Raw genomic sequence first — 22,988 nt, 5'->3', positions numbered from 1 at the left:
ACTGCGCTGCAGAGACCGCTGGGGTCTGCGCCAACATGTTCAAGGCGGCGGGCAAGGGCTCCCCGCGAACCAGCTCCCCGAGCAGAGCTTCTCCTGCCAAGCCTAGCAAGTAAGTGCAGCTCCTCGTCTCCCTGAGCCCAGGGCTCTTCTAGCGGCAGAGCCTGGCGTGATGCTGCCCCGGGAATGGGGATCCCAACGGAGACGCTCAGTCCGGTGCCGCCCTGGCCTCAGAGGGCTGAGATGGGCAACGGGTGGGTTTGTCGGCAGGGTGTTTGCTCTGATCAGGGTTGGTGATGGCAGACTGGTTCTCTGCTGGCGAAACAGCTCAGCTGGCTCTTTCAGGCCCATCTCAGGTAGCACCAAAGGGGTCTGAGAGCCGTGTCCTCCCCCAAAGAGAGTCACTGAGCTCTAGGGGGCAATGGATGTGACGGGACCAGGAGGAGAGGAGATGATTCACCCGGGCCGAAGGTGTCCCCGAAGAGAGGGAGGTCTCCTCCCTTCTCTGAGCTGCAGTTTCCATCTCAGGACTATTTTTCCCCTTTCCTTCAGCAATTTTGCCCTTTGCGGCGTCAAGGGGCTGGTTCTGCAGGAATCTCTGTGCCCGGCCAGGGTGAAAGGCTGAGGAAGCTGCCAGGGCACAAGGTCTGCATCAGAAGAGGGGGCATCGGCTGTGTCGCTCGCGGCCACCAGCCCCAGATGCCCTGTGTGCCGACACCGGGGAGGACGCGGCCCGCGCTGGCACTCACTGCGGTTTATAGGGGTCAAGCCCTGTGTCGGCAACCACCTGCCGAGGGTGGTGGCTGCTCTGGGCCAGCAGGACTCCAGCCTCTGGCTAGAAAGGGGCTCTCGGCAAAGGCTGCTCTTTTCCACATTTGATCCTTTGCCCCATTGGACAAGGCCTTTGTCTGAGCCCAGCAGAAGTGAGATGCTCCCCTAGAAACCCTGGAGCTTGCCTGGGTTAGCCTGGGTTTTCAGTCCTTCCAACACATCTATCCAGCTCCCCCAGCCCATGTCGTGTCTTGGCTTCCACAACTGGGCTATAAACTTCAAGCTGAGCTTTGTGGCGCTCTGTAGTCCTGGCTGTGCTGAGGGGATCTTTGGGGCCACACGCTTTCCCAGCAGGAGCCTCTTGAGATAAACAGAGTCCAACCACATCCAGGTGAGACCTTTCCATGCAGGCTGGAGGTTGGAGACAGACGTGCGGCAATTGCTTCTCCAGTTGTGCTTGTTTTAGATGGTTCTGACCACCAGAAAAGGGCTAATTTTCTTGGCCACAGCCTGGGGCCTGGTCATCATCATCCTGCCCAGATTAGCTAAGGAAATGAAGGAGAATTAATTGTCTCAGCACCAGGTGTCAACATGCGCTCTGCAAATGGCTGCAAGCAAATTCTGATCACCCACAGGTGTTCCTGGCCCTCTCAGGAAATATATCCTGAAGAGTTCATAGCAAGTAAAGGTTTGGCCCTGGAAGGAACCTTGCTTTGCCCCTCCCTAGGATAGGACATGCTAGTGGGGATGAAAGGGAAAATTCTGGGGAGGATGGGATTGCCTCAGATTTGGCTGGACTGGCTGCCCTGGGATGATCTTTGCAAGGACTGTGGGTGGTTTTGGAGGTAGTTGGCAAAAGCTGGGAATTAATTGTCTCCTGGGATCGCTGAATGCCTTCGCTGGGAGGATGGGCGCAGGCTCAAAGGCCTCATGTGAGTGCTACACCCATTTCCAGCACAGAGGGAGGCTCAGGGTGATGGATCAGAGCGTGCAAGGACTCCTGTGTGTCAGGGGAAAAGCACCCAGCTTTGAGGTCCATCCTGCAGCTGGACAAAGTCAGAGACTTGTTTGGAGGAAGGAATGGGGGAGCTGGACTTGGATAGGGGCGCAGTCCTGCTTGGACATGCTCTGGCAGATGTGGCTTAGAGCGAGTGGACTGTCCTGTTTCTTCTAAGAGGTACCGTCTCTCTGTGTACACTTCACTGTCTTGGGGACAGAAAGTGGTATGAGAAATACCAGTTAATAACGATGTTAATAGTGCTCTACCTCCTCTAGGCATACAATAGCCCTAGGGAGGAAGGTCAACTAGGATTATCTTGAGGAGGAAGAGGAGCTCTGCTAATCTGTCCTCAGTTATCTCTCAGCAAGACCTGCGGCTGATTCAGGCCTTCCCTGTAGACATCTCTCTCCTTTCAGACCACCCCTTCTCAGAGCTTCAGCCCTGCTTGAGCATCCACACTGTCTTCTGCAGACTCTACAGTTCTTCAGCTGCTTACAGGGTTGGCATGTCCCTTTCCCAGCCCAGCTTCTGCTGGATAGAGGGTCTTGAGGGTCTCTCTCCCGCAGCCCAACAAGGCTTGCACAAGGGCCTCCTGGTTCTCCACTCCCCAGCCGTACTGAGAAGCTCCTCTGCTCTCTGGAGGTGATGGTTTCTGAGAAGCACCGCTTCTTTCCTGAGGATCAAGTTCTTCCCAATGTCATCCTCATTTCTAACCTCGGTGTGCTGTGCACTGCAGAGGCAGGCCAAGGTGAGGATGGACAAGGCTGACCCCAGTGCTCCTATATGGCCAGCTCTGCCTCCTTGGTTTGAGCACGAGCATCAAAGGCATTGCTTCTGTCTTGTGACCAGGTGCTTGCTGAGGTCTTTTCAGACCAGTGTTTTCATTGTGGCTTGGCCTAAAGAAGGGTGAAGCATGGATCCCTCTTCATGAACCAAGATGGTGTGTCCCAATGTTCCCTGCAGCCAAAAACCTTTTTTTTTTTTTTTTTTTTTTTTATTGTCAGTCTATCCTCCCTGGGAAGGCTAGATCTCAAGTTTTCCCTGGCTGGAAGTGACACAAACGTATCCCCAGTCCCATTAGAACAGACCTTGGGCTGGGTATCCCATCCAAACTCTTCCCATGGGGCAGCTGAATTCAGCCAGCCCCCTTGAGCAGGAGCAGGCTCTTCCGCAGCCCATCGTGGCAGGCATCCGTCCCCCGGGATGCCGGCCAGCCCGTGACTCACTCTCTCCTCCCTTGCAGGAAAGCTGGGTGGTGCTCAGGTATTTGCTCATGGGACACCACCTCATTCCTGGCGCGTCAGGGATGAGTGGGAGATTGTGTAACCCCCTGGGGAGGTGGGACCTCTTGGTGTTTCCATTCAGGTTCAAAGGGGACGATGTGCTGGCTCTGTGGTGCTCTCTTCAGGCCACCCTGCTGTGCTTTGGACCTGGGGCCATCCTTCATTTCCATAAGCATTGCAGCTTATCCCAGGAAGGCAGAGATGGGATATAGAAGGCAGATCGTACCAGATAGTGATACTTTATTGATGATGACACCCTACTTAGTCTCCCTGTTCCCAGGGTCCCTGCAAAAGGGGGCACTGTCCGAGCACAGCGGTTCTCTCCTTCCCTTTGCTGACCTTGCATCTTGCACGCGGGGAAGGTGAGGTCTGGCCGGGAGACGCTGCTCACCCAAAGCCCCAGAGGGAGTTGGAAGCTGCTGCCTTGCAGGCCTGTGCCACCCTCTTGGGAAATCAGGAATGAGGGAGGAGTCGGAGAAAGGGATCAGGTGGATGCTGTGAGCAGGAGCACTACGGCTGCCTCACCTTTGGGGTAACAAGGGCTTGGCAATGATCAGCGTGAGCTGAGCTGAGTGGAAACTGTCTTCTGTGGATCCAAGCCCTTCACCAAGGGAGACCGTACCACTACCTGGTGCTTTACAGTCATGTGGGGCTGTAATGGATGAACACTTCGGTGTCTGCTCTAGCCCTTGATATGAGCCATGGAATAACTAGAGCTCTGGAGGGCAGTTAAATGCTGTTAATGGACATGATTTCTTCCTCCTGTTGCTCTTGTCACTCTGCGTCAGTCCAGCAATGGGCACATCTGCAGATAGGTGGGTGCACGCGCTTTGTCTTTGTCCATGTAGTTTATTTTTGATGTGGCTTTGGCCAGGCCTGGCTCTTTGTGCCAGTACATCTGCAGCTGCAGGGATGTCTCATCCGTTTTGGGTGAAACACAGCTCTACCGTGTGGAGGAGCATCCCCCTGATCCTTTGCTGAATTCAAGAGCTGGAGGAGAAATGGCATGGTTGAAAGGTGGATGTGGATGGCTCAGCAGCAGGATGGCAGCATTGCTGCCAGTCAAACTTTTTTGCTCCTTATCTCAGACCCTAAAGCCAGCACTTAAGCTCAGCTCAGCTTCTGCCAAGCTTTGCCCCACCAGAAGCAATCCAGAGCCATAAATCCGTGGGTCCATCCCTGCTCCTGCATCCTGGCATGCTGCATGCTCCCTGCCTGGAGGGTGAGGTCAGCTCTGTCCCCACGGGCAGGCACTATTAAAAGCCACAGAACATAAGGGCAGAGGTGGCACTACTGTTTGTGCTTCCTTAGCCGCTGGGCACTTTGAGACTGCAGCTGCCCAGCAGGACTCTGAGCACTTATCTATGCTAGAGGTGATGGAATAAGTATCATAGTGGTACCAAGCAGCTGTGACAGCACTGAGGTGAGGTACAGTAGGATGGGGACAGGTGCTGTTGAGGAAAAGTAGAGAACCTTCATTGGGCTCTAGGATGGCTGTAGTTCTGCTATTGCCACGGGAAGTTTGTCCTCTGAGCCCAAGAGGCCGCATGACTACCACAGCCAACAGTCTGTGTGGCAGTGTGGCAGCCAAGACCACAGTGCCTGGAGGTATTCCCTGGACTCTTTGCCACGACAGGAGGTGGTGGCTCAACTGCAGAGCACCTACCATCAAACAAGACCACGTTGTGGCCATTTTGCATCAAGCTGAGGGGTCATCTAGCCCACCTCTGCCAGCAGCCAAGGGCAGGGACCAGTCCAGCTGAGGGAACAGCCTCTAAACAGGGCAAGCATATTGTGCTACCTCCACAGGATGCGCTCTCAGCCTCCAGCTCTCTGGGGCTTCAGGACTTCCCAATCCAGATGGCATCTGTGTATCTGGGAGTCCTCCAGGGTTTCCATTTGTCCCTCCACTGTTTTTTGAACCAGCACAAACTTTACAGCATTTGCAGCAGCCCTTGCTCAGGAGTTCTGCAGAAGAAGTGCCCAGGCTCTCTGAATGTGCTGCCCGTTGCCTTCAGCCTACTGAAGGTAATACCCAGGCATCACCTGCTTGTCTGCGCATGGCGGATGCGCATCTATGCGTTCGGCCACAGCTTGGACTTCTTTAGAGCCTGAGAAAATGTGGGGTAAAGGCCTGAAGAGACAGATTTGTTTCAGGCCCTGGGCAGTGATGAGGAGTGTGGTCATTGCCTTTACCCACCTGGCTACTTTGCTGTCCCCTCTCTCAGGTCCTCAACCAATGAGCTGGCTGTGCTCATCTCCCGCATGCAGGCGAATGCTGACCAGGTGGAGAAGGACATCCTGGAGACACAGTCCAAACTCAAGCAGGTGAGTTGTGGTGAAGAGCAGTGAGAAGATGAAGGACTTTAGCAAGGGGATAACTTAAAAACCAGTGCTCAGGACAACAGATCAGCTGCCTGCTCTGTGCACCAGGTTGTCAGTGCAGGTCTAAGAGCTGTCTGGAAGCTGGGGAGGAACAGAGTACCCCACATCTGGGCCTGTGTATTGGAGCCTCCCAAATACTAGTCTTCATGTTTTATGGTCGTTGTTCAAACCTTCTGTTTCCTACAGCCTGGGCTATATCACCTACATCTGTACTGCAACAGCATGGCCTTATATTGGCCCTATAGCTCCCAGTAGACCCAGATGCAGGCATCCAGCTTGACCAGTGCGATGCCCTGGGGCAGATGCTGAAGCAAGTGCTGCATGGGGATCTTTTCCCCAGCTGTGTCCTTGTGTCAGGATTCCTCTGCAGTTGGATCCTTCTGAGTGTTGAACATTCAGGCCCTCCACATTAGCTAGGGAGAGTGTTGAAATGTCTGTGTGGGCCAACCAGGCTTTTTTTTTTTTTTTTTTTTTCCCCTCTGTCCTCTCTGGGCTCCAGGACACCAGCAATTACCAAAAGAACAAGGCCTTTGAGTTCCAGCAAGAGAACGCCAGGAACCTGAAGGAGGCTGAGACCCTGCTGAAAGACCTGTTCCTGGACGTGGACCGTGCTAAGAGGCTGAAGCACCCCCAGGCTATTGAGATAGAGAAAGAGTGAGTGTGGCAGGGGAGCTGGCACCATCAGGGCCCTGACAAATTGGGAGGCCCAAGATAGATTGAGGTTCTAAGCTGACGCCAGTCATTGCCATGTATAAGTTGTTTCATCCTTTTCCTCTTGTATTCTAGCCTCAATGCAGTCATCAGGGATCACTGTCACACCCGGATTTGGTCTTTGTTGTCTGTACATAGCTGGTACTAAAGAGCTCCTGACCTTAACTGGGACCTCTTGTGGAAACTTCTAGATGAATGCTGAGCTAAATGGTGTGCCACACTCATGATCTGTGTGCCTAGGGCAAATGTACTTTTCTTGGAAGTGAGGCCGGTCCTAATACAAGCACAGAGAGTCATTTGGCTGTTTGAAGGGGAGAACTTTGGTTGGCCTCTAGCGCTTTGCCCCCTCACTGCTTTGCTGTCCAGCCCTTCTGGATGGAAATGAGGAAAGGAGAATTGTTTCCTGGATGGGAAGGGATATCCCAATCTCCCAGCAGTTATTCCCATCTTTCTTCTGAGATGGAATGTCCGAGACATTCTTAGAAATTGAGAGCACCAGGCTACATCCCTCCATTGCTGAAGGAGGTCAGTGTCACAAAAAGACAACGATTTAGTCTTACAGGTGAAATTTGGACTCCACAAACCCTACCTGGTCTCTCTCCCTTCCAAACTGACACAGACACATGTGCCTTTCCTTCTTGCAGCATCCAGCAGCTCCATGACCGTGTGACACAGCAGTGTGCAGAGTACCGGGGCCTCTATGAAAAGCTGAATATCCCTGATGTGGGGCCCAGGGTAGACTGGGTCAGGATCCTGGATCAGAAGATGGTAACAGTAGATGTATTTACATGTATCTCATAACTTCTACAAGGCCAGAAAGTGCCTGCCATTGACAGAAAAAGAAAAGGGCAGAAGAGATTAGGGATCTTTCTGCCTCCTTTCCCTCCAACTAAAACACCATGGCTGAGCACGCTGTTGTCCGAGCTGGGCGATCGTTCATCTTTGACTCTGCCAGGCGCTGTAGGCCTCAGCAACAGGCACATGGTAGAACTAATTCTGAGTGCTCTGGGGAGGAGGAGAAGGTTTTTCCTCCCACCTGCTAAAGCCATCAAGAGGACCTTTAGATTGACCTGTTCAGATTAAGAGCTACCAGGGATTGTGTAGGTGGAGACACTGTGGACTGAAAGCTTGGAGAAGTGATGGTCTTCAAGAACTTTATGGCCATAAATCCTATGACTTAATGCTGTAAGTTCGTGGGTATGTGGGGTGCCTGGTTTGGAATCAACTTGGGTTCCCTTGAAAGCTTGATGATAACTGTGTGTATCCACTGCATGTTGTCACTGGAAATGCAGCTGGCTCAGCTTAGATTTGTAGGCTGGAGCGAGGGCTGCCTGGGTTTAGATGGCCTGGCTGTCTTCTCTTTGCCCCTCTCAGTGGCTGAATAAATGGTAGCCTACAGAAATCACAGTAAATAACTGCAAAATCCCTTCCCTTCCTGTCCTCCTGGAGTAGTATGAGACCCTTTTATGTTCTGCCTGCACTCACCCTGGTCTCTACCTAAAATATGACCTCTTGCATTAATCTTTGCATAACTCTCTTTGTACAGAAACAAATCAACACAGGACAGTATGGCCCCAGTGTGCCAGAGCTGGAAAAGCAAATAGCAGAGCACAACATCCTCCAGAAGGAGATTGAGGCCTATGGCCTCCAAATCAAGAACCTCCGCTCTGGGGTAAGACGTCCCTCTATCTCCTCTAACTCTTGCTAGGACAGAGCTATCCAGACAGAGGCCAGGGGACTGGTTCTTGTGAAGTGCTTCCCTTCAGCTTACCAGCACCCGTCACAGCTGGGTTTTTGGTAACAGCTCTTATCTCTTTTTCTTTACCCCTTGGTCCCGGATGTGTTGCAACTCAGGATGTGGCAGATCTGAAGAGCCAGTACAAGGACTTGCTGGTAAGGTTCTCAGTGGCTTTCTGGACAGTGAGGATAGTACAGGGTGACTCTTTCCCCCAGCAGAGAGGGAATACCCAGATCAGGGCAGGAGCTATCTCTAGTGTTGCACACTGAAGTTGTCCCTCATTTTCTTTCCCTTCATCCTCACCCGCCTTGAATTGGATGTTAATAAAAAGCATGATTGCTGCTCTCATGGCAATGCTGAGAGTGAGATCTGGGCCTCTTGCCTATGTGAATCATCACTCTGGAATTGCCTATGTATCCATGAGCAAAGGGTTACAGATACCTGCAGCAGGAAACCCTGTTCCAGTCCACAGGATGTTCCAAATCTGCATTGCTAACTATGAGGTCTGCACCAGTCCCTAACAAGGCCTCCAGAGAGGCAATGAGCTGTTGGAGCAAAGGAGATGGCCAAGACAAAGGTCTTGGGTTTATCCAGCTGAGCCCATAAAGATTATTGCTGAAGAAGGGCATTTGTGAGAAGTATTTCAGAGTTGAGGCTGTTCTCATACACCCTGAGGCACCAGCCAGCACCTGAGATTCTGGTTAGACAAACACATCCTGTTTGTGAAGGAGAAAGAATGACGGTCCCATCAGATAAGAACAAGTGGCGGCAGATGCCTCCTAAAGCTCTCTGGGAATCTCCTGGCGGATGCACAATACAAGCAGTGTCTTGAGGAAGAGGAGGTGTAGGGAGGCAATGGGCTGCTTGGTCTGCACACTTCAGTTTCTAGGCACCAATATCCTCTCTCTCATGCAATTGGACAGAAAGCCTCCATCTGGCGAGGGCAGAGCCTGGGCAGCCTGTACCAGCACCTCCAGGGCTGTGCCAAGGAGCTGGGCTACCTCGCAGGCCAGCAGAAGAAGATCCTGAAGCAGGACTGGAGCGACCAAATGACGGATGCCCAGGCAGTGCGTCGGGAGTACGAGGTGAGCGTCAGGGAGGGCAGAGTGCCCCACGTGCCCATAGACCATGGGGAAAGGAGGTCTTCAGGAAGCCTTTTCTCTGCCATGTGGGGTTGGTGCCCAAGGGCACATTGCTCTGTGCTCGCCACTCACTCTCACTGCAGGGAGGTTTTTCTTCCCCTTCAGAATTTCAAATCCAACGAGCTGCTTAACCAGGAGGAGTTTGTGAACAACCTGCAGGACGATGGTGACAGGATGATTGAACTGAAGCACCCAGCTGTCAAGCCTATCCAGGTAGAGAAAAGGGGTGTCCTCCAAAACCTTGTAAGAGAAGGGAAGTTCTTTACATAATCTGTGAGTCAAGAGACAAAAAATAGGTTGGAGGTAAGATTCCTTGAGAAATGGTGGCTGTTCTGTGTGAGTCAAGTCCCTGAAGAGCCGATGTCCTTGCTTGTGTCCAGGATCAAGCAGTGCCTGGGAATAGCTCTGCTGCTGCTCAACAAAAGCCTTTACCTCCCATCTGATCGTGGGGTGGTAGGACTAGCCACATCCCACTGAGAGGCGCTTTGTCCTCCCACAGACTCACCAGGAAGCCTTGAAGAACGAGTGGCAGAATTTCCTGAATCTCTGCATTTGCCAGGAGAGTCACCTGAAAAGCGTGGAGAGCTATAAGAAGGTAAAGAGCAGAGGGGAGAGCATAGGCCTTGGTGTAGCTGTGTCAGGCTGGAGTGGGTAGCCTGGCTCCAATGAAGGGATTGGGATGAGAGATCTTTCATTTGCACCCGGTCAGGATATTTTGGTGAGATATATCCGAGCACAGTCCTTTAGTGCTGCGATGAAGGACTGAGAGGGGCATAACTGAGGGTTATTACCTGGGAAATGTCTGTTGGTTGAAATCAGTATTGCTGTGGTTAAGGCATTGTGCAAGCATAAGCTTTGAGGGGTCTGTTGGCTTTTGTGAGTCCCAGGCATATTGTGGTGGGAACCTTGAGACCTCCATGGAGGCAGGGAGACAGCAATGTCTTCCCATCCCTGACAGTTTTCCTGCCCACATGTCTAGTTCCAGGATGATGCTGAAGCTGTGAGCGACTCCCTGAAGAAGATGAGCTCTGACTTGGACACCAAATACAGCAACTTCGACAAAGACAGCCCTGGAGTGGTGTCAGATCTGCTGCTGCAGCTGGAGGTGAGGTATTCGGGGTCCCTGGCACTCACTAGGCTTAAGGGAGATCTTACGTCTCATACATATACCAAACATTACTGCATCTCTCTGTAAATAAGAACAGGGAAAGAGATGAGGTTGGTAAATAATCCTTCCGGGAAAGCACATCCCAGGGAACAAAGAAATCTGACCCCAGGGGTGGGATGCAGACAGGAAAGGAATGTTTTCCAGGGAGAGAAGGGAGGGACACGTTCAGTATGGTATCTTCTCATATGTGTAATGCATCTCAGGCAGGCTGTTCCTTCAAGGGCAGATCTGCCATGAGTGAATGAAACAGAGGAGGCTGTGGAAAATGAAGAGGGGGAAGAAGAGGACATGGAGAGTTAAAGAACAGAGAAATTCCTGACTCCACCCTGGCAGTGACCACCGAAGGATGGACAACTGCCTCCAGAATACTTGCAACAGTGTGAACTGTTGGTGCCAAACCTGCTCACAACAACTGTCTTCCCTGCTTTGTCTAGAATGAGGAGAAGGTGGTGAAGCAGGCAGAGAAGAGCATCACTGACCTGAAGAGAAGGAGTAAAGAGATCAGCCCACTGAAACTGCGCAGGATGCGTTCCTCCCAGCCCCTCACCTTGGATACCCTGTGCGACTGGGATGCTGGAGAGGTGAGGACCCAGCCAGTGGTTACCCTCAGAAGAGATGGGCATTTGGATTCCTCTTTTCATTGGTCTAGCCATGTTTTGCTCCAAGGTGGGAGGAATCCAGTGCAAAGCTCCTCCAAGCCAAGTGTGGGAGATGACAACTCTCCTGGGTGTCTCGTGGCTTCCCAGGGTGGAGACGGACATCCCACTAATATCTGGCTAGAGATGGTTTCTGCGGTGGAACCAAAGTACCTGTAGACTTGCAAAGGCCACAATCCCCTGCCAAACCTAAGAACCTGGCTCTGTCAGTTCCCTGGGAGTCCCTTCTTGTGCAGCAGGAGCCTCGCTGGTGCTAGGAAGTGCAACTGGCCCAGCACAGGAAAGCCAAGACTCTGACTGGGTTTTCTGTCTCTGTTCCAGGTGCAGTTGACCAGGGGTGACAAATACATCCTGAAAGATAACAGCAACCAGGAGATGTGGGTGGTGCAAAGCAGCACTGGCATTGTCCACGAGGCACCTGCTGCTTGCTTTGCCATCCCTCCGCCAGACCCTGAGTCCATGGACAAGGTCAATAGGTGAGTCTGCAATGGAGAACTTGGCTTGCAGGACATTCGCACTTACTCTTTGGTCATAGGCAGCCCGACTGCCACAAGCTTCAGAGAGCTGGAACAGGCCTCTTGGCTCACCAGAGCTAAGCAGTCTAGGGCCAAATACTCAGTACCATGTTGTTTCCCCGCTGAAGAGGGATTTTTCATGGTTATCTCATGAAGTTTCCTGCCATTCCTCAGCAGCACTGCTTAGTCCTTGCAGTCACAGATTTCCAGCAGTCGGACTTGACTCCTTTACCTAAGCATGTGACTTGCATAGATTTGACTAAATCCATTTCAGAATCAATTTAGGGCTTGAGACTTGCCAAACAGGCCAGAACTATCTCCTGACAGTTGAGCTCTGATATCTGTTCCCAGGCAGACCCAGCTGGAGACTGGAATATGGGCTTTTTTAACCACCGTGGAGGTTCACTGTGTGGTTCCTCAGTTTCTGTGGTTCCCATGGAACGTGGTGGTAACGCAGCTATCTGGCATCACCACAATCATGTCCTTAGGTGCTTGGATAAACAGGACTGCATATGTGCTGGGATAAGCTCAGAGTCAGCAGTAACTGGGCATGCCCGTGACGGGCAGGAGTGACTCCTGGTTCCACCAACCTTCTTTCAGCCCAGAGATTTTGGTACTTCTGGAGCCTCCTGTTCTCAGCTCTAGTTTCATTAGGAAGAGAATCATCCTTGCCAAAAAAAAAAAAAAAATCCAGCATTTCCAGGACAACAGCCAGAGCAGCAACAAGTTATACCTGCCTTCCCCTAAGCTGCTAAGTGCCGCAGTGATGAGAACTACGCTGTAGCTTCTGGCAAGAGCTGGGAACCGCTGGCTCCATTGGAAGGAATTAGCTGCTAGCACCAGTCACATGTTTTTGCTGCTCTCCCCTTTCTGAAGGGAAATTTCTGAGTTACAAAAGGCTGCAAATGCTCAGGCTACTGCTGCCCTTGGGGACTCCTTCCCCGCAGAGGCACGAAGCTGTTGCAGGCTGGGCTCTGTCAAGGCTTGCTCGGTGCAGCAGGTTTGGGGCTGATGCTTCTCCCCTTTGCTCACAGGCTGGAGGGGGAGTTGAACACGGTGAAGCAGAAGCGCGCGGCGGTGCAGAACACCCTGAGGCACAGCCCCAAGGAGCTGGTTAGACCCAGTCATCAGGGTATGTGGCGGCGGCTCTTCATCACACCCACCCCATGGCAAACCCGTGCGCTTCCTCTGCTGCCCGTGGTGAGCAGAGCTCCTAGAGCACATGCAGGCAGAGGTACCTGCAGGTTGCTGTGAGAATTCCCTGTGTCCTGCCGAAAAGAGCAGCAGATGGGATACCCCAGTTCAGGGTGCTGCCAAGGACTCACTTGATTCTGGGCAATTCATTGCCCCTCAGAGAGCTCTGAGATTGACCACCTCCTCCATCAGCAGCTGCAGAGCATCTGCAACCCTCCTTTGGTCCCCCTCAGTTTTTCTTCTTCCTTAGCTGGGACTCATAGGATAAGGAGGCAGCAGTGGCTACATACCAGCCCCTGGCTAGCTGCACAGTGCCCACAGCGGTGGATCAGGGCTGTCATGAAAGGAAGATGGAGCTGGACCATATCTGCCAGATCTCAGGGGAGAAGGCCACATGCTAAGACTGGTATGTCAAATGAGTAACGGGACTTACCTAATCCGTGTCTTGCTGCAGCTCCATCTAGAAGCGCACCCATCGCCCAGGATGATCCCCAAGCTGACCAGCTTCTCGGCAGGCTGGATAGTATTGGCAAGGACCTGGTCCAGGTAGAGAAAGAGGTCTTGAATCGACTGAGATCTCCAGTGAACTATGGCGATCCCACAGATGACCTTGCCAGGAGGATCAAACAACAACAGGTAGGTGTTTCTTAGGGTAGCTCAAGGGTAGGATAAGTTTAGTGGTGCTGTGTCCTTGGGCCAGAACACAATTGATGTAGCACATGGGAGATAATGGTGCTATGAAGGGGAAAACCTTGCTGCAGTTGCAGGGGTTTTGGGCTGGCTTGAGCCCTCAAAGTGGGACTGGATCCTAGAAAAATGCAGACTCTTTCCCTGGCTTAGCTCTTCAGCAAGGGTGTCTGTTCCTTTCCAGAGCTGTGGACAAGCTTGCTACTCTTGGAGGTTCCTCAGCCTTGTCATGGGGGTGCTATTCCCCCCTCACCTTCAAATCTATAGCATGAAAGACACAAGATAGAGGGAACTGTCTCACTTATGGGGAGTACAGTCCAGTAGGTGTGACAGAGTGAGGAAAATAAGTGTCCTGGATCCCTCCTTGTCTCTGAGCTAAAGTCTGAGTCCATAGCTGTTCAGCTCTTTAGATCTTCATCAGCCCTGGCAGAAGGATGGACTCAAGCAGCTAGATTTCTTCATCTCTCTTCATTCTGATATATTCTCTATGCCCTGCCATTGCCAGACAGTCATGGTCTGGTTGGGGCTGTGCCTATAGGGCCCACACCTTATGAGAGGACTTCTGCACCCTTTGCCCCACAGCTAAATCCCCTATGGGGGGGGACACATTTCTATAAGAGCACTGCTGTGGCTGTGTTTGGTGACTCTGCTCCCGTCTAATGTGCCAGGAAACAACCAAGAAACTTGAGAACCTGGGGGCTACCAAGGATGCCTTGCAGAAGGAGTGTGAGAGCTACCTTTCCAAGAAACCCACCAGCACGTCAGCCTCCCAGCTTCCTGTCACACTGAATGCCCTCAGGATCAAATACAATGATGTCAAGATGCTCTCCAACCTGTATAGCGAGAAGTGAGTGATGATGGTGGGGCCTGGTGGGGATGAGGAAGGAAGACCTTGAAGACAGATGTCTGGGCAATGCTGTGCGTGTTGGAGCACAACACATCTGACTGAGCAGCATAACTGCATTGTGGCTGCTGCTGCTTTGCTATGTCGCAGGAATCCCTAATGTTAAATAAGCCTAGAATCAGAGAGAAAGGGGAAAGAATGGGGTCTTCTATAACTAACCTTTCCTTCTCTTCCTCAGGGCCAAGGCTTCCCTAAACCTGGAGACTCAGATTGAGAACACAGACAAGATCATCAGCACGTTTGAGGCCAAGCTGGCTCAGGATAGCATCATTCCTGCCTCCCCCAATGCCCTGCAGGATCGGGCGAATGACCTGCAGGTAGGGGAGCATCAGGTCCTTCATCAGGGATGAGAGATCTCTGAGCTCAGGTGGAAATGGATGGAGGAGCTGGACTTTGCTTGTTTGAGCACTCCAAGACACCAGGGATGATGCCTTTCCAAGGATATCAACTTGTTCCTTGAAGGCTCTGCCTTGATGTTGCAAGCTATCCTGGATTCGCTAGCTGGGAAAAGTCTGTCTCCCAGAGAACTTTTAGGGTTCCTAGCATAGGCTATAACCCCCCACAACATCTAGCCCAATTGCCTGCTCTTTCTCCTGTGCATTTGCTGTTACTCTGCCCCTCACCCATCCCTCCTTTCTCTCCCGCTCCCAATCTCCCTGCCCCATCATCAGCTCCTGCCTTGGCTCGCAGAAATCCTTTTAGCCTTTCCCAAAACCTCTTCCCTTCTGCTCCATGCACCATCCAACCCAACTTGCTTTCCACCTTCTTTATTGAACTTCTCTTCCACACCATATTGCCTCTTCCATGTTGCAAATCCATCTTTGAGAGCTTGACTTCTGCATGGTCAAGGATAGTCCTAAGAAGGGTGTTTCTGGTTAAGCATTTTGACTGGTGCAAACCTGAAGGTGTCTTGTTCTGCAGAAGATGAAGCGGGAGCTGGTGGCCCAAGAAGACTGTGTGCTGAAGCTGAACCGGGGTCTCAAGGATGCCGAGCACAGCTGCAGTGCTGTGCAGAACAACTTCCAGGAGTATTGCCCTGACTTTCCCCGGCAGAGGCGGGAGGTGCAGGTTCTCAATGATCGCTACCATGCTGTCGCAGACCAGCTGGATCAGCGGTGAGGAACTGTGGAGTCTTCTACACATGCAGAGTCATGACTTCTTCGTGGCTAACATGGACAAGCTTTAGAATCAGTGCCCCCAGAGGATGTTTTTCATCACAGGACCCTGATCCAAACATCCCTACTGTTGTACTGGGCACCCCACCCAGGCAGTGGTGTGCAGTGCCCGCTTTCCTATGCACAGCACAGCCTTGTCAGAGTTGCCCAAGAGCTGCAGAAGACCAAGGTTAAGTGGCTGAGTCGTGGCTCCTGCCTGACCCAGCTGTCCTACTGTGGGAAACCCCAGTGCTTTAGCACTGTTCACAGGCAATGCTAGTTATCGCCTGCCTTTTCCTTTCAATTCTCTCATCTCCTGAGTTCTGTTCATGCTGCAATAACAAACCTGATGAACAGAGATGTTCTTCCTACTCAATGCCAGCTGTCCCTTCTTGTTTTTTATCTTCATGTTTGCAGTGGTAACATTCACCATAGTGACTTTGTAGAAACTCGCACACACATCTTTTCCCCTGAATTTTCCTGTTTCTCTCCATGCTGTGCAGAGAGAAGACCCTCAGAAATATCCACCTTGCCTACCAGCAGTTCCAAAACTCTAATGAGAACCTGATGTTTTGGATGAACAACCTACCCAAGCACCAAGTCAAGACCACGGATGGGCCAAGCCAGATCAGTTACAAGCTGCAGGCACAGAAGGTCTGTTCCAGGGCAAACATCACAACCTGAAACCTTACCTTGTGGTAAATCAGTGAGTAGGTGTCTTGTGCTAGTGTGAGTGCAACCAAGATCCTACACAGGCCAGGAGGCTCTTCCTACACGTTCCCTTGTTTCCATCCTCCTCTCTGCTACCAGGATAAGCTGCAGCCCTTGCTAATAAGAGTATTAATGTGCTTCTGTCTTTCTATACATTCTCAACATTGTGTCCTTCTCCTGCAGAGGCTGGTGGAGGAAATCCAAGGAAAGGAACCTGAGAAGAATGCAGTGGTCAGACTATCACAGAACGTGCAGTCAACCCTGAATGTACGGTTGAGTTCCCTTACACAGTTCTCCCCTAATGTCCTGCCCAAGAGATCCCAACTGATTCTTCTGTTTCTGCTCTGAACAGGACTATGAACTCCAGGCAGGCAAATACAGCTCCTCTCTGGATCCTGCCCTGACAGACTTTGCTGCCAAGAGGCTGCGTGTGACCCCCTTACAAGAAAGCATCCAGGCACAGGTAAAATATGAAGCTGAAAAACCAGAAACTCATGGAAATGCTGTCATATACTTCTTACCCAGTCCTGTTTTCTCTGCAAAATCTTAATCCACTCTCACAGCCACAGCTGGTGATGGTCTTAGTCCCAAGGACAAATGTTATCAGTGATCTCTTTGCCTAACACCACTGGGCAAAACAGCACATGGGATCGAGAAATAGGGGTGTATCTTGTACCTTTGGCTAAGACTGTTGATGGTATTTCCTTACCTTATATCATATATGTGAAGATAAATGTTACAGAGCAGGTGTGTGGAGTTGCATAGGCATTGCTCAGTGTCGGTCTATTTAATGTTCTCTGCTATATTCTTTTATTTACTGATTCTCTGCATTCAGACCAAAAAGAACAGCGTAGATCATTGCTGTTTTGCCAGATCTCTCTTGAGTTTTGAGTATGACTTGGTGTTTGATTATAAAACAGGGCTCTGTAGGCACAGCTCTATTTCCAAAAGCATTTTTCCTGGAGTGAGTTCAGAGGGCCCTCAAATCAGTGACATTCTCCTGCAGTAGCCTAGCAAACAGTAGGTCATTTTCCACCCTTACGGGCATTACTGCAGAATGCTGTGCTTGCTTGGTCACATTTTCTCCAAATCTGGATGTCCTAAACAAGCCCTTATACTCGCTGTGCCTCAGTTTGCTTAGAAAGTCAGAGGTGATGACACTAATCCCTAGAATGACGCAGCATGCAAAGTGCATTATGGTAAAAGGGAAAGTGGGTGAGCGTGACACCATCCAAAAGGACAGTGCCAGGATGAGTGGGACAAGGACCTCAGAGCTGTTTGTTTTTCAGGAAAATGATGTAACCAAGCTCTATATGGAGTTGGCGGCAGAAAACCAACAGCAGCTCAACCGGTTGAATTTTGCCAAGAAGATTGTTGAGAAGGTACTTGCTAACAGCTTGTGCTGGGGTACTTTACCCTCACTACTCAGTGAGAGGTGTTGAAATGAGCCTTCCATAGCTGTCCACGGTCTGTTCAACTGGGATCCTCCAAACTGCTCCCAGATCTCTATATTGAGGTGTTAGGAAGCGCCAGAATGGATGGAAACTCCTATGAGAAAAGGCTAAAAATAACCACACTTTTACTGACACAGTCCTGACATTCAGACCAACATCTCTGTTGGCCCTCAATCCTTTATGAAGCTGCAGTTTATGATAGAGAGAAAAAATAAAGGAAAATAAAGAAGAATCTTAATGGCTGCTCCAGGCTACATATATAATTAATGCTCAAGACCAAGGAATTTAGAGATTCATCTGTGAACAAGCCTAGAATTTAGTGCTTATAACTGTAGAGGGGCCACTGGGACTTTCACATCTTTCCAGGGTTGATGCACCGGTAGGGAAGTACTCCAGTCTGGATGGCCTTCATTTGCTGTGCTCAAAGAGGGCAAGTGATTAAACTGCAGTGCCCTGCACCTCTGCCAGGAGCCTCCTCCCTCACTCGCAGGGTACAACAGGGCAACGTAAAGCACCTTTGGAGGCTCTTCAAGGACTGACTCTGTTTTCTTGCCCTTTCTTTAAAGATCTTCTTGGTTTTTTTTTTCTTGTAGAAGGAAGTACAGGAGGATATTCAAGCTGTACATGAACAAAACCATCAGTCTGAAAACCAAGACAAGTCAAACAGGGAATCTGAGGGGCTAAAATCACAGTTAGAGGAGGAAAGGAGGAAAGTGGCCAAGATTGAAGAGGATCTGGAGGAAAACAGGAATAAGCTGCTGATGTTAAAGGCGCAAAAGCCCATTGAAAGAGTGGAAGAAAAGGAAGTGGTAGAATATTATAGAGACCCACAGGTAGAGAGCAACCTGTCTAAGGTGACACAGCAGATTGAAGAGGAAGGCAAAAAGAGGAAGAGCCTTCAAAAACACATTGAAGTGATGAACCAGAAGCTTGTCCAGATGGGGAAGGAGAAGGCAGCAGTCCCTGCCCAGCTCCTTACCAAAGAGATTACAAAAATTGAGAGAGATCCAAGTCTGGATAGCGAAGCAGCCAGTCTTCGGCAGGAGATCAAGCGACTCCAGGAGGAGAGTTTGACTGCTGCTTCTGAACTTGAGCAATATAAGAGAGAGCTATACATTCTGGAGCAAAAGCAGCCTAACATCAGAGAGAAAGTGGTGGTGAAGGAACTGATCAAACTGGAGAAAAACCCAGAAACTCTGAAGTCCATTAGGACCTTGCAGCTACAAATTGATGAGGAGGCCTTCGAGAGAAAATCTGCAGAGGAAGCAATAGACAAGGTGAAGAGCAAGATTGAGGAGGTGGAAAAACTAATTGAAACAGTAGAGCCCAAAATTATTGTGAAAGAGGTGAAGCAGGTAGAGCAGGACCCAGAGTTATTGAAAGAGTCTTCTAAGCTTAAAACTCTGATTGAAGAAGAGAAGAGCAAGAACTTGATGCTTATAGGTGAACTGGGAGAGCTGCAAAGCCAGTACAGTGTCGCAGAGAAGCAAAAACCAAGGGTAGAGGTTAAAGAGAGGGTCAATGAGATTTTCCTGGTGGATCCAGAAACAGAAAAGGAAATTGCACACCTGAAAAGGGAGCTGCAAGAAATTACTCTTAAAAGGACAAAGATTGACAGTGAAGTGGAAGAGGCCTTAGCAGAGCTCAATATTCTCCGGTCACAGAAACCAGTGGTAGAGCTTAAGGAAGTTATAGAGGAGGTGGTAAAACATGAGAAGAGTCCAGAAATTCTTAGAGAAATCGATAGGCTGAAAGAACAACTCAATGAACTAGTGAACACCAATGGTAGGACCCAAGAGCAGCTCATTAGGCTGAAGGGTGAAAGAGATGAATGGAAGAGAGAGAGATCCAAGGTGGAAACCAAGTTGGTTAACAAGGAAGTCATCCGATATGAGAACGATCCACTCTTGGAAAAAGAAGCTGACCGCCTCCGCCAAGAGGTGCGTAACATATCTCAGAAGAGGAGAGCTGCAGAGGATGCAATCTATGACTTGCAGAATAAATACATGCTGTTGGAGCGGCGAAAGCCAGAGGAAAAAGTGGTTGTCCAAGAGGTGATTCTGACTCAAAAGGATCCAAAGCTCCGAGATGAGCACAACAGGCTGAGTCGGAGTCTGGACGAGGAGGTGAGCAACCGACGCCGTCTGGAACGTGACGTGCAGCAGCTTCGTGCACTAGTGGAAGAGCAAGAGAAGCTGCTCAACTTTCAGGAGGATCGAAGCAAGAGGCTTGCACTGGAGAAGGATATGAGACAAATAACCTTGAGGATAAAGGAGCTGGAGGAGAGCCCAGCCCCTGTGCAAGAAAAGATCATCATGGAAGAAGTGGTCAAGCTGGAGAAGGATCCAGTCCTTGAACAGTCTGCTAGCAACCTGCGCTTAGAGCTGGACCGTGAGAAGATGGAGGTGCTGAACTTGCAGAGAGAATGCAAGAACCTGCAGATGCAAGTTGATGTCCTGCAGAAGAAAAAATCCCAAGAGAAGACCATCTACAAGGAAGTGATTCGAGTGGAAAAGGACAGAGCACTAGAGAGTGAACGTGCACGCATCTGGGAGCTGCTGAGCAGGGAGAGGGGGGCCAAGCAAAAGGCAGAAGAGGAGATAAGGCGACTCAGAGAGAAGATTGAGAGAGCTGAAGGCATGAAAAGGACATGGGCTCGTGAGGAGACAGAGCTGCAGAAAGCCAGGAACCTGGCCATCCAGGAGAGAGCCAACATGGAGAGTGAACTGAGGGAGCTGGAGAGGCAGAAGCAGCAGAAAGTCCTCTTCCTTCGAGAAGAGTCCAAGCTGCTCAGTCAACGGAATGAGAATGACAGGCAAAAGAAGAAGCAGCTAGAACATGAGTTTTCTCTGCTAGAGGCAGATATCCTGAGAGAGAAGGACCAGATCTACAACAAAGAGCGCTTCATTCGAGATCTCCAGTCCAGGGTCAACCGTGAAGAAATTAATCATGAAACCCAGATGAGAGAGACAAACCTCTCCACTAAGATCTCTATATTGGATCCTGAAACAGGGAAGGATATGTCCCCTTACGAAGCCTACAAGAAAGGTATCATAGACAGGGGCCAGTACATCCAGCTGCAAGAGCTGGAGTGCGACTGGGAGGAAGTCACCACCCTTGGCCCAAATGGGGAAGTCTCCCTTCTCCTTGACAAGAAAAGCGGGAAGCAGTACTCCATTGACGATGCGCTAAGGTTGAGGAGGATCACCAAGGAGGAGTACCAGCTGTATCGGGATGGCAAGATTCCCATCTCTGAATTTGCCTTGCTGGTGGCTGGGGAATCCAAGCCTCCCACCTCCCTCTCCATTGGCTCCATCATCTCCAAATCCCCACTCCCATCACCCACCACTCACCAAACCCAAAGCTTCTTTCCCCTTGCTTCTCAGAAGGGAGTCTGTGATGACACGTCTCCCATCGCTGGCGTGTATGACACCACCACGGACACCAAGTTCAACATCAAATCTGCCATAGCTCGGAAACTAATTGATCCCATGACAGCTCAGAAGCTCCTGGAAGCTCAAGCTGCCACGGGGGGCATCATAGACCTCATCTCTCGTGACAGATTCTCAGTCCACAAGGCAATCGAGAGGGGGCTGATCGACAGGACCTACATGCAGAGACTGCTCAATGCCCAGAAAGCTTTCACAGGGATTGAGGACCCAGTGACCAAGAGGAGGCTGTCCGTGGGGGAAGCAGTTCAGAAGGGATGGATGACCAAGGACAGTGCTTTCCCTTATTTGGAGGTCCAGCATCTCACTGGAGGGCTCATAGATCCCAAAAAAACAGGTCGCATCCCAGTGCTAGAAGCTGCCCAGACAGGGATGATAACAGGTGACCTTGCCAACAGGCTCCAGGATGAGTCCAACTATGAAAAAGATCTCATTGACCCCATCACTAAGGAGAAGATAAATTACAAGGAAGCCATGGCGCTCTGCCAAAAAGATTTGCTGAGCAGCCTCCTGCTGCTGCCAGCCACGTCAGAGGGGTATCAGCGTTACCACCAGGCGAGCCATTCCCCCAAGCTCTCACGGTTCAGGCAATGAATGTATCCAGGTTTGGACGGGATCAGGAGTTCATCCCTTCAACACCTCTCTTCCCCAGTGACAGGACTGATCACAGAGGAATGGGGCATCATTTAGGGTTTTGTAGTCTTCTCTCTTGGCTCTCCCTGCTTCCCAACACAGCCTGGCCGTGCAAGGAAAAGGGATGGTGAGTGTGAGAAGGTCTGTGCACACAGCAGTCTCCATCACGTGCTGCTGGGAGAGCAAAATGGGGTGGTTTGCACGAACTCCGCTTGGGGTAGGTTAAATGTGGTTATGCCCAGAACGGCGGGGAAAGCAAGAGGGTTTTCAGGTTGGGTCATTATTCTGCATGCAATAAACATAGAAAACGTGTGTCTGTGGCTGTGTCCTCTCTGAACCCTGAAGTTGCCTGGGGGACTAACCATACTTCCCACTGCTTTACAGTTTTATGCCTTGCAGCCCAATCTGTGGAGAGATCAGGACCCTTAATTCCCTCTTATCTCCAAGCTGAATTTATTTCTAGGTTTGAATTAATATCTTTCAAATTTTTTTTTCTTTGTCCTTGAAACTGAGAGCCTATGGGCCTCTGTTCATTTGAACACTTCTGAAAAGAGGACTTGGTCATAGAAGGGTGTAGTTTTATATTATCTTTGATCCCATCTAACTGTGGGTAACTACTGAATGGAGACATCCCCTTAAAGTTCTCTGCCTGCCTATGCCTGGTGCCTCTCTGGCGCTAGACCAGCGATGGGGTGGCCGTATACTGAGTTGGGTCACTTCACTGCTGGGAAATGAGGCCAAACTCCAAGCACACCAAACCTCTCCCTGCCGGCATAGAGGGTCTTGCCCTGCATCCACACACGGTGAATCTGTTGCAAGGGAAGTGTCATTGTCAGAAGGCTCCTGCTGCCCGTACGCTGGTGTGTTGTGACCCTGCTCTCGACAGCCCCCTGAGCATCTGCACCTACTGCGCTGTCACTCCTCTGCACTGCTTCCAGTGCTCAGTGTTGCTGAATTGAGAAAGTCCTAGCTGCCCTGTGTCCCTGGTGAGATAGGGGATGAAATGTTCTTCCCTTGTCTCTACCCCGCTCTGGAGAGCCCCTGGCTTTGTGGGATGAGAAAAATTGCTTTCTATTCAGGTGAGCTGTTCTCCCCTTTCTCCTAAGGGCTCCTTTAGCTGATACTGTCTGGGAAAGCCACCATACCCCAAACTGTCAGTGGCAGCAAAGATTTTCTCTCGTTCCTTCCCTCAGGGCCTGGCTCTGTATTTCCATATAGTTTGGCTGGGATTTGGAGTCTGGCCTCCAGGAAGGCGTTGTTCACCCACCAACAAGCTCAGCACAGTCATAGGTCTCATCACCTTCCAAGTTAATGCTGTGGATACCAGCTATGGAAAATGAAGCTTCCCATTCAACATCTGGCTCAACATTGGTTCTGGCTCTGCTCTCCACAGTGTCAGTATTTATTTACATCCTGAGGCTGCTGCCTATGGCTCA

General features: G+C 50.7%; 1 protein-coding gene across 1 annotated transcript; it reads left to right on the top strand.

Annotated features, from left to right (window-relative positions):
- The first annotated feature begins 35 nt into the window (after nucleotides 1–35).
- Nucleotides 36–21,542, top strand: EVPL (envoplakin). The gene is made up of 22 exons (XM_088523457.1): nucleotides 36–109; nucleotides 5,280–5,379; nucleotides 5,888–6,090; nucleotides 6,792–6,915; nucleotides 7,694–7,819; nucleotides 8,002–8,040; nucleotides 8,809–8,970; nucleotides 9,133–9,240; nucleotides 9,527–9,622; nucleotides 10,007–10,132; nucleotides 10,630–10,776; nucleotides 11,173–11,327; nucleotides 12,401–12,498; nucleotides 13,015–13,196; nucleotides 13,916–14,094; nucleotides 14,330–14,468; nucleotides 15,073–15,266; nucleotides 15,809–15,959; nucleotides 16,200–16,283; nucleotides 16,369–16,479; nucleotides 17,306–17,398; nucleotides 18,064–21,542. The coding sequence occupies exons 1-22, from the start codon at nucleotides 36–38 to the stop codon at nucleotides 21,511–21,513; spliced, it is 6,141 nt and encodes a 2,046-aa protein (XP_088379583.1). The 3' UTR covers nucleotides 21,514–21,542.
- Nucleotides 21,543–22,988: the final 1,446 nt, after the last annotated feature.

The sequence above is a fragment of the Tinamus guttatus genome, unplaced genomic scaffold (assembly GCF_059628265.1).
Source record: "Tinamus guttatus ecotype Peru unplaced genomic scaffold, ASM5962826v1 Tinamus_guttatus_pri_ptg000188l, whole genome shotgun sequence".
Taxonomy (NCBI): Eukaryota; Metazoa; Chordata; class Aves; order Tinamiformes; family Tinamidae; genus Tinamus; species Tinamus guttatus.
This window is presented reverse-complemented; position numbering and strand designations above follow the sequence as displayed.

What these genes read in the sequence shown, in the direction of transcription:
- EVPL (XM_088523457.1), top strand. Translation starts at nt 36, where the DNA reads ATGTTCAAGGCGGCGGGCAAGGGCTCCCCGCGAACCAGCTCCCCGAGC. An exon ending in CACAGTCCAAACTCAAGCAG is followed by an intron (nt 5,380 to 5,887) that starts GTGAGTTGTGGT and finishes TGGGCCAACCAG; the next exon opens with GCTTTTTTTTTTTTTTTTTT. An exon ending in ATCGGGCGAATGACCTGCAG is followed by an intron (nt 14,469 to 15,072) that starts GTAGGGGAGCAT and finishes CTTGTTCTGCAG; the next exon opens with AAGATGAAGCGGGAGCTGGT.